The sequence below is a fragment of the Perognathus longimembris genome, unplaced genomic scaffold (genome assembly GCF_023159225.1).
Source record: "Perognathus longimembris pacificus isolate PPM17 unplaced genomic scaffold, ASM2315922v1 HiC_scaffold_4869, whole genome shotgun sequence".
Lineage (NCBI taxonomy): Eukaryota > Metazoa > Chordata > Mammalia > Rodentia > Heteromyidae > Perognathus > Perognathus longimembris.
The window spans coordinates 45,827-56,890 of NW_025960233.1; the positions used below are offsets into that span (position 1 = coordinate 45,827).

The window sequence follows — 11,064 nt, forward strand, 5'->3', positions numbered from 1 at the left end:
TCAATTTCCATGTTTCTCTTTCTTTTCAACTGGCCTTCTTTGTTTTGCTTTACTCATTCTTCCTGTTGACCACTACTGGTGCCTGCCTTTGCCTACCAATTCATGTCTCTTCATCTCACCTTCATGATGAAGCATGAGAGCCCAATTTCCTATATGAATTTGTACTTCCATACATTTATAACTCAAAGTACTCTACTAGTAGGAAGTGGTAGAAACTAGAAGTTTAGGCCTAACGGAAAGAATTTTGTGACTGGAGATATGCCCATGAGGAGATTTTATGTTCTTGACTAGCCACATAGAAACACACATTTATCTCCTCTCTCTCTCTTTCTCTCTCTCTCTTTCTGTGTATATATCTCCTAATATTTTGTCCTTGAAGGCCACATGAATATCTTATCTTGACCAATGGCTTCTCCATTATCCCTTTAGGATGTTCTTTTTCACCACAGACCTATAAACAGCGAGGACAATGAACCATGGCCTGGTCTATGCATCCCACTCTTCAACAACATGACTGAAGTCAGCAGCAGGACAATAATTGGTTCCTCTTGACCAGACAAGGAGTTTTCATTCATCATATAACCTTTCTCAGTTGGTTTTGCAGACAAATATTAAGTTATTGCATTCATGTTTGGTATTCTGAAAAGATTGAGGGGGATTATTCCAGTTATTCCAGATATGAATTCAGATAATCTGTAGACACTTACAACCTTGAAACATTGTTTCTCTCTCATGATGAAATTTCTTTGTCTTGTCTAGTGAGAATGAGGCAATAGCAGTGGCAGGCCCATGTGCAACATTTGATGAGTGTTTGGCTAACATTCTTCACTACTGTAGTTGCAAGGAATCACTCGGTTGTTACACTCATTCATACACACAAACATGCATAGTCATACACGCATCAAGAACACTGGTAATACCAGAGAGGTTTACACACCTCCATGAAAATGTGTCCTTCTGGTTGACTCTACACACTATACTGTGCTTTGACATAGAAAAATATTCTGACAGCAAAGTCAAAGACACATACAAATATCCAAAAAATCTGCAAACCAACATTTGGTACCTGAGCTCAGAATACGTCCCATATGCTGCAGACATGGAAGCGTATTACCAAAGCACATAAATGGCACAAAAATCTTCACCATAACTTTCCATACACATCCACACTCAGAGAATAGTTAAGATTTACATAAAGTCATGTGGGAATATTAACTCTAGTATGGGAATCTGAAATCGCTAAGATAAATGAGAGCACAATACAAGAGAAAAGACTCTGCTGCTAATTGCTATTGTTGCATTGAGGTGTACCATCAGCAAAATTGGGATAGAACGTGCGATTATTTTAAGAGCATACATGCATGGGAATATGCTTGGTTCTACAGGTTTTTGTGATGTTTGTGATGGACATTCAGTTTATGTAGATGATCTGAAATTTCACAAGGGCACTAAGGTTAAAACCAAACAGCAAAAGTATTTATAAATTGGAATATCTCTGGGAAAATGTGTAGAAATCACTTAACAGAAAGAGAATAAGGAGTGAAAGTATACAGGAAACTATCCATGTTTGAGTAATCTATACTAGGAACAAATTTAAATCACATGCTAATCCCATGATCCAAAAAGCAAGAAAGCCAGTGAAGGAGGGCAGGGATTCCCCTTAGGTCCAGGAATTTTTGTAAGTTATGAAACAAATGCCAGAGGCCTTTATACTGTGTCATGGGTGGTGTTAATTTCCTGTGACCATATTCAGCAGCCACAGGTGTTGTAGGCAGAAAGGCAGGAGCCATTGACCACACAGAAAAACAACTGAAGCCGAATTTAAAGGATCTGTTGGAGCCCATGAACAGGACACACAGCAGAAAGAATGACAAAAAGACCATACCAATGAGCAGCCTTAGGAGACCAAGCTGGAACAATCAAGGTGTTATGTATGAAAATCCTTGAACGGAACTCAGCGAGTGAATGCCCAGCTTACGAGTGCCTAAGGATGTCTACTGATAAGGCTGGCATCCAAGTCCCCATTGCACCTGAAGCACACGGAGGCCACCATGTTGGGAATTACTGGTGTGTGGGCCCTGGATAGAACAAAATGTATACTTCAGGATGCAGGAGACAAGGAAGATGAGGTGTCTCCAAAGATCGCAAGATGAGATCAGGCCATTATAAGAAAAACATGGAAACAAAAACTTGTGTGGGTCTTACTGGCCCCTACCATATGCAGTAAGTGCAGTGATGAAGGTTCTGTTAGCAAAGCAGATAAGGAAGAGCCACAACAAACCCTCATTAAGAGCATATATTGGATGCACATGTGTCCTATGGGGCGAATTGCAAGGACAAATAGTACGCTTAGCCAGAAGACCTAACGAATTCACACCAGTTCATCAAAGCAAGGTGGTCAAGTCTGGGGGTCACATTGCCCACTGCTAGTGTCAACTGCAATACATGAGTTCCTAAGTATGTTGGCTATAATAAACATTTAAAAATGTGTGACCAGGTTATGTCTCTGTGGCACAGTGTGACCCTAGGCTAATTTCACAGTATCCTTGTATTACCCACAGGGATAAATATGTCCAGCCATGATGTAGGAGCAGAACACACTTTGCGCCCCTGTGCAGAGCCATCACAGGAAGTCCTGGTAAGCATCTGGATCATAGGGGATTCATTTTCTTCCTAAGGCCAACAGAGAGTATATTAGAGATGTCTCTGTATCTGAATAAGAGCCAAAGCCGAAGAGCACTAGAGTGGGAAGGGTACAGTTCCCAATTATCCCGCGATACTCCTGACATACTATCCTTCCTCTGAAGAGTATTTGCAGACTCTCTTATAGCATCTGTGAGTAGGGAAATCTCCTTGGCCATCCTCACTGGCTCGCAAAACCTCAGGGAATGAGTGAATTTTGTACAGGGTCACATCTAGAGGTTAATGCTGCATCCAAGCATGCAGGTTTTCTCAGAATAACTAGGAAAATTTTCTTTTGCTACCTTGCCAGCCTGGAAAGCAGAATATTAGGTCCATCACTCCAGGACAATGATTCTACATTTACCTTTTGCCACCGTTACAAACTTCCAGAGATTAGTGATGCCTAGAGAATCAGCTCTTTGTCATGGACAACAAGTGTTTCCCCAGCCACAAAGTGTGCTTTGAAAGGTCATTTGGTTTGGTAGGGAATGTGATCCTACTATCACTACTTCCTTCACCTTGTAGTTTGTTTCTGGTATTATTCTACAGTTTCTTCTGGGAGTCTGAGAATGTAGACACCATGTACCTATAGCATTTTATACCATCGATACAATCTTCACAAGTTCTCTTGGCAGCACTCATGGAGACTGAAATTCTGATCTCGGGTCTCTCTGTGAATCATCACTAATGAGGTTGGTGTTCATACCTTAACAGTTGGGGTACCGGATCTAAAGCATCCCCTGATCTGAACACCCATCTGAGATCACCAGGGTGCCACAGCACTACTAAAGTAGGGAAGAAAACAGAAAAAGGAATGAAACAGTGAGGTGGGGAAGAAGCCAGAGGTGGAACATGACCAGCCTGTTGATCTCAGAAACAGGAGGTATCAGGCCATATGACAGAAAGAATAGATATGAGCACAGGGACACTGTAATGTAACATGGCTGGCATGAGGAAGCATGGCCAGCGTGAGTAAGGAGACTGGTATTGGGAAAGAGACAAACACAAACCTTTATAGCTTACTCTTTATTGCCATTACACCCATACTGCCTGTTCCCCTATCCACTCTTGCCTGTCTCACCTAGGTCATTCTTACTCCTCACAGGTATACAAGGCATTGTTTGCAGTTCTTACTTATTTCTGAAATGATAATACAAATCTTCATTGAAGATCTGAATAACTCCAGAGGCTGTTGATGCCATGAAGGAAACAGGGACAGTGCTCTATGTAGCCCTGAAATGTTTCAGGACGTACATGTGTATTTCAGACAGTAGAGAGAATGGAGAGTGGGGAAGGAGGCTAAGCTTCTGGACCATACTATCCAACTATGGGAGAACCTCTACAGATAACATTGAGGTGGAGCAATTGGCATAACTTCACATAAGCAATGTTGATTTTAGGTTCAAGTGCAATAGGCAGAATTCGGGGCCTAGCCTGAAATGTCTCTCCAATGTCAACAACCTCCACCCTCCTTAACTACTGTCACCAACCTTGCCAATTCTTTCCTAAAAGGGGAAAAAAGTGTGTTCTAATGCTGAGCTTCAGCTGGAGATATGTCTCCCTCCTCTCATTAAACTGTAGAGGCAGACTCTCCAACTGACTTTTAGAAACAATCATTGCAAACTCACAATCAGAACCGAGTTGTTTATTTTCCCATTCAAATCCTACATATATTTGCACAGAGTCAGACACATATGACCGTGTGGATTTGTCCCGAATTATCAATTCACATTTTATCACCTGTCTGGCCCTCTGCATCCTGTCTTAGTACCTGAAGTGAGTTCCAGGGTTTTTCTGTGTTGACCTAGCTTGTCTCCTAATTCTAAAGTAGTGCTTGTGATGAACACATGTCCCAATGAATTTAGGTAAAGTTGGATGCTCCATCATCTTCCAGTCAAAGTCCAGAATTACCCTAAGGAACACGAAAAATACATACTGATTACAAGTATATAATATAAAGTTGTTTTGATACTTCTGGATGCTGGCTAAGACACAATAACTCCCTTCTAACTCTAGATCTTCTGATCTCAAGTCTCCAGTCCATGAGGTAAAGTCCATTCTCTATCACCCCTTCCCCACTATCATGTCGAGGATTACACAAGAAATCTCACAAGTCATGATTTACCACAAGCAAAATTATTCAGACAATGGTGGAAATAAATTTGGGAGAGCCAAAACTTAGGAGATGGGAGGAGGGTAAGAAATGGGTTTACTTCTCTTGGAACTCTGAGAAGGACAGGGTATTAAAGATTCAGCTTGGCATCTACCTGAGTGTCTCTGTACGTTACCCATGCTTCAGCAGAATTAGTTCAGCCTTAACCAGTTTTGCACAGCTGTCCTTCCAATTTGTTGTCTCTTCCAGAGGCCCTGGAGGAACTGCGTTTGGCCATCCTCTTTTAGTCACAAGCCTCAAATGTACAGGTGTGAAGTTAGCATTTAGGTACCTGACAAGATGGACAGCATGTACTAGCTACCCACCTATATATCCTTCTTCTTTACCCCCTCTTCATGTGCTTTCATCATCTTGTAGTAGTGCAATGGATTGAGCCACAGGTCTTTTCTGATGATCTGGTAAAGTAAGTAGGTAAGGTAAGTAGGTAAGGCAATTAGCTCAAGGTTCACACTCAGCACTCAGCAAGCCAGTGAACCAACCAACGTCACAGATGGCTTGCTTTGGCCTTTTGTAGTACCTCAGTGATCCTGTTTGAGCCTGCAAAATTGTGGTCTGTAAACCAGTTGAAGAAGTTTGGGCTCTTGTTGTGGTTTCTGTGACTGTCAGCTTCAATTTTATAATCCTGACGCCACAGAATGGGAGTGGAATGGCACAACCTATATCCTGCAAGAAGACATGATAAGAGAATCCAAGTCCTGTTGGCCATTATCAATTCACAAACTCCAAAAAACACACTGTGAGCAAATTCTTACCAGTGATATCCACGACGAATTCCTTAACAACCACTGCATTCTGGAAGTATGGGTTATTTCTAAAGTAAAAGGTGATTTTGCAGGAACTCTTGGGATGCCTGAGTTCTTGTACCTACCAGAAGAAAAGGTAGAAAGCTAAAAGCCCTTTACAGGTAACCGGCAAGTTCCTGTTTGGAAGTGAGTTCTGTTCGTGACACTGTATAGCCCACCAAGATAAATGCCTTGGGTACTCACTTCCAAATTGATCATGTAGCTAAGCATGTCTTCATCTTGGTCACTGATCATTGCTGACAGCTGGGGATGGTTCACAAACTGCCTGGGTCAAGGAGCCTTCAGATGCTGTGGATGTGCTAGGTATAACCACTTGCATTGAAAGCAGCAAGTGATGTGTGAGGCTAGTGTCTTCCTAGGTACTCCAATCTCCATCTTATTCTAGGCCAAGGAATATCCTAAATAATAAGGTAAGCTTAGGATTTGCAAATTGAAGACGACCTGAAGTGAGCTCTGTTGTATTCTGTTCTCTGAGTGATGGGGACCAGATTTTACAATCTCTTTGTCTAAATGTCTTCTTTCCCACCTCTTTCTGACCGTGGCATAACTCACACCCCTTTCCCATAGCACCATTACAAAACTCTTCTCCAATTAGCAGCCTATGTGGCAACTTCCTTGTGCTACTCATTGTTTCTATGACTCATTGTCCCTACAACTCCTGCCTATACCAATCTCTAGCCTACATTATCCATAGTCCTCTTCTCTAGGGACCCTAGCAGTGTGATGTTCCAGATCCTGTGCATGCAAATGCCTCATAAAAGGTCCACTACTCGAAAACACAGGCTGCAAGGCAGTAACAAGTAAGATGCCTAAGGATACAGTTTGGGCCCAGAAGCCAGGGATGCCCCGGATGTTGCTGCTTCTGGAATCCAGGAGAGTCTTTTGCCTCTTGCTCAGATTCTGTTTTAGGCGTTCATGAGCCTTGGTGGCTTGGTTATTCACTGGTCCCAGATCTAACTGAAGAGCCTGCAATTCCTTCAGTGGTGGCTGTTGAGAAATAGGTTTACCGTTGGCTAACCATTGCTTCCTCCGTGCTTGTGATACAAATTGTCTGAAAGGTGCCTCTAAATCACCCCCACCAGCTTTTTTGTCTCCTACTCAGCCATTTTATTCTCCTGCTGCACCGGCCCCACAGCCTTGCTGTCCAACAGTGGCAGCACAGCCGACTCTCCAGTGCTCCATGTAGTCTCCACGTGCCCTGTACCTTTCACAGGGATCCTTAGCCTGGCCCAACTGGACCTCCATGAGCAGCACGCAGTTCTCAGAAGGCGTTAGCAATGCAGCAGTTTGCCGTGCATTGCCTTCCCGCGCAGTCTGTGCTTTCCCATTCCCGAGGGCAACCTCTCCTCTACCCGTGGGACTTGCCCACTCTCCTTCCCTTCTGCCTATTCTGCCTCCTTTTCCAGTGCCCTTGCTTCTCCCTCCCTGTGTGCCATCCCGGGAAACCATCTCCCCTCCCCGTGAGCCATTGTTCTGCTTACCTCCCTCTCTTCCACCCCACGAGCCTACTCCCCTTCTCTCGTAGCACATGCCCCCCCTCATCCTGGCATGGTCACTTCCTTCTTGGCCTGCTCTGCACCCATAACCCTACCCTGGGTGCCAAGGGCTTTCTCTTCTTGCCTGCCACGAGCTTTTGCCCCCTGTCCTCCTCTATCCTCTAGGCTAGGCCTCCCCTCCCCGGAACTCGGCTCCCTCCCCCTCCTCCGTTCCCATTGCCAATATTCTCTCACCACTGGCCCGCCGCCTCCCCACAGGAAGCGCCCCCTAGATTACCTCTTCCGCAGGTGGAGGAGTCCCACATTCTGTCTACTCGCCATGTCGTCCTGCTCGTCCTCACCCCAAGCTTGCTCCTGCAGAGAGCCACAAAGCAGCTCGGCCTCGGGGAACCGCCCAACCACGGACTGTGCTGGGGGCGGGACAAGCGCCCTGCACCGGAAAGCAATTAGCTACTTCCGCCTGGGTCGGGCTCCCAGCCAAGACACGGATGGCACCTAGTTCCGCGTCATTCCTCCAGAGGCGGAAGTTGAAGGGGTGCCAGGTGCGGTGGGTCCGCCTGTAATCCTAGCTACCCCGGAAGCCTGGCCCGGATGGCGGGCGATTGAAGCCCGGCGGGAAAGCAAAGTCCGCTCCTGACACCATCGGCAGTAAACGACTCCCAAAACACCCCTAGGTGACCAGCTTTGATCCAAAGACCGCGGGGACACCCTGGGCCCTGGGTTCAAACCCCTGGACAGACGCAGGAAAGAGAAAAATCAACGGCAGGGAAAGAAAAGGGAGTGGAGGGAAGGGGAAGAAAGAGTGGGCACGAGACGTGGGAACACTGACCCTGGGGAGAAAGCTGGAGCAGACTACAGATTGGCATTTACTTAATAGTGCGGATACATTGTTACTTCTTAGTTGGGTGACTGCATCCCGGTTGTATAACCATACATCATCAGAACCTGAATGAAGGGCCTAACTCAGCATCATTGATACTCAGGGCAAAGCCTTGTGTGTTAAGGGCACCTATTATCCTGTGACATACAGACTCATTTCAGATCCCAAGTACAAGGCCAGGAAATTCTCAGCCAATCTCTGCCTCCCTGTCTCCCTTCCTCTCTCTCTCTCCTTTCCTCCCTCTCTCTCTCCTTCCTTCTCTCTCTCCCTGCCGCTCTCTCACCCTCCTTCACTCTCTCCCTAACCCTTCCCTCTCTTTCTCTATCCCTCTCTCCCCCCCTTTCTCCCCCTTGACAACTAAATCATTTCTTCACACTGCCATATTGTAAACAAATTGAAAAACATAGGCGAATAGGAGTCCTTGCATTCTACTCAAGACCCAAACTTCATTTGAGATTGGCTCACATTTCAGGCACTGTGTCACCTTGGTCACTTTGAAGGTGTGTTCTCAATTTAGGTCCAGCCTGTCTGGGCTTTTATGGCCCTTCCTATGCTTTCCCTGTGGCTGGAGATGACTGGTACATTTCCAATGAGTTGACAGAATAGATAACCACTACTTTCCTCGGTTAATTGAAATATTTTTACCCACATCTATTACCCTCAAGTAGAAAGAAAGGAAACCAAAATATTCTAAAGTCCACTGTGAGGTAAATACATAATGAAACTGATTTATATTTTTAATGACTAAGAAAGAGACACATGCAAATTGACAAGCAAGGGTTATTAAACATCCATGAAGAAATTTGAACTCTGGCAGCAGTGGCAGCAGAGCACCACCACTGCCCTGGCAAAGTCCCCGGTTCTCCACTCACCTCCAGTGCTCATTGGTGACTAGGAGAGGAAACCTTCAGCCCACAGGCAGCAGACAGACGCGGACTGCGGAAAAGTCCAACAATCCAGAGAAAACATTTTTGCCCCTCATGTCACTGTGACTGATTTCAGTTCCCTAGGTATTATGTATATATTTATTGGAACTAGGAAGGGAAGGGGAACATCAAAATGGAGACACAAAGAAACAATGAACAAACACCACAGCAGTAGTTACAAAATTATATGCTATAACTCCATGTACCACTCATGTGAGATGGGAAAGGGGAGTGGGATGGTTGGGAAAAAATGAGGAAGAGGTAATAATTTTATAAGAAATGTACTCCCTGCCTTACATGTGAAACTGTAACCCCTTTGCACATCACTTGGACAATAAATAAGTTAATAAATAAAAATAGATTAATTTTTTTTCTCAGTCTGGGATCTGAACTCAGTGCAGGGTGCTGTCCCTGAGCTTTTGTGTGCAGGGCTATTATTCTTGCCAATGTGTTATTTATTAACTTTTTGACTTGAACATTAGACCAAAGGGCCTTGTGGACATTTCTGCCTCAGCTGGCTTCAAGACATAATCGTCAGACCTCAGGTTCCTGAGTAGCTAGGATTACAGGAATGAGCTACCTAGCCCAGCTAAAGTATTAAAACAGTTTAAGAATTTTTCTCTCTATCCATCTTGTTTCTCCTTCTGTATATTTGTGCTGGTGTTGTTGCATGAGCTCAGGTCCTATGTTTAGATTCTCACACTTTGGGTTCTAAAGCAAGTATTGTGTAACCCACGGCCTGTGGCTCACATAATGCTAGAGATCAGCAGAACACTGTTGTCAAAGGCACAGCCATATGGACAGTAACAGAGAGCATCACAGATATTGGGGACTTTGTCTCACAGTGCAACATGTGACCAGGGCACTCAGGTAAAGTGTCTTCTCTGGGACTTACTGCATGGAGCCCCCAGTTCTGAGGGTGGCAGTTGGGTCTCCGTAAGTGGTGCTTCTGGCCATGGAGCATCAGATGACTCTTCATTCTGTACAGGTAGCTGCTCAGGTAAGAAGCTAGAAAGCTGCCCCAGAAAAACGCTCTCAGGATGGGCCTGAATTGAACTTGAGCAGCGCTTCTGGGCCAACAGCCAGGTATCCAGCCGGGTGTGTGCCTAGGTAACATTCCCAGGTAGGTCTCCATGAGCCCTCAGCTGTTAGCAAACATCAGTCTCCTTCCCAGAACCAGGATGGCAGCTCCGTCTTCAGCATGACCAGGTACCTGTCCAGGTTGCTGCTCATTTTGCTGACCATAAGATAGAGCATTGTGATAGGTAATCTGGAGTATGGGTAGGACAATTAAGCCTCCCAATGAGGAAATCTGTGCCTGTGACCAGACAACGACTCCAGTGATGGATGGTTCCCAGGATCCCAGCCAGAGTGTGGGTTCTGGGAAATACACTGAGTATTGGCCATGCAGGTTCATCTACATGGATCTGCTGCACAAAGCCAGCTTTTGTTGTCTGTGGAGAACATCATGGGGTGCAGAGGAAACCAGATGGCCCCATGCTCAACCACAAAAACAAGCTGGTGACCCAGTGCCCAAAGCACACACACAACCCGTGCATTAAATAAGTAAAATCTTAGGTCCATGGGCACCCATGTCCTACACGCTATTTCAGGAGTATTGTGCATGAATGCTAGCACACTGTTGTGCACCAGGAGGCCCACATCGATAAGCAGGCTCAGGAACACCAAGAATACATATGGACAATAGAAGGACCACATGCACCAAGAAATGCATGTGAGTCAGGAGGAACATACAAACACTGAGGCTCACATGAACTAGGACATACCTGCCCACCAGAGTTAAAACATGCCAGCAGTCTCTCTTGGACCAGGATGGGAATGCACAGCTATATTGGCATATGTCAGATGATATGCAGAGGCACCAATAGGCTGATGTGTACTAGAAGGTACTTCATTTCAGGAAATGCATGCATAATAGTAGTTTCACTGAGTACCTATGACACATTTACAGCGGAAGGCTCATGCACATCAGCAGGTGCACATGCATTAGGAGGCTCATATGCACCAGCAGAGACAACTCCAGTGGGCATGCACAAAAAGTGTCCTCCATGCATCAGACACACAGGATGAGGAAGTTTTTGTG

General features: G+C 45.2%; 1 protein-coding gene across 1 annotated transcript; it reads right to left on the reverse strand.

The window, feature by feature from the left end:
- Nucleotides 1–625: 625 nt before the first annotated feature.
- Nucleotides 626–7,475, reverse strand: LOC125344959 (testis-specific Y-encoded protein 9-like). The gene is made up of 8 exons (XM_048337236.1): nt 7,458–7,475; nt 6,478–6,645; nt 5,842–5,919; nt 5,608–5,719; nt 5,373–5,518; nt 5,182–5,250; nt 2,556–2,673; nt 626–639 (listed from the first exon to the last, which is right to left on the reverse strand). Exons 1-8 carry the CDS (start codon nt 7,473–7,475, stop codon nt 626–628), a joined length of 723 nt encoding a protein of 240 aa, XP_048193193.1.
- Between the last annotated feature and the right edge of the window lie 3,589 nt (nt 7,476–11,064).

Coding starts and splice junctions, on each gene's coding strand:
- LOC125344959 (XM_048337236.1), bottom strand. Junction 5,720..5,841: donor GCTACATGATCAATTTGGAA/GTGAGTACCCAA, acceptor TTCTTCTGGTAG/GTACAAGAACTCAGGCATCC. Junction 5,519..5,607: donor ATTCGTCGTGGATATCACTG/GTAAGAATTTGC, acceptor GTCTTCTTGCAG/GATATAGGTTGTGCCATTCC.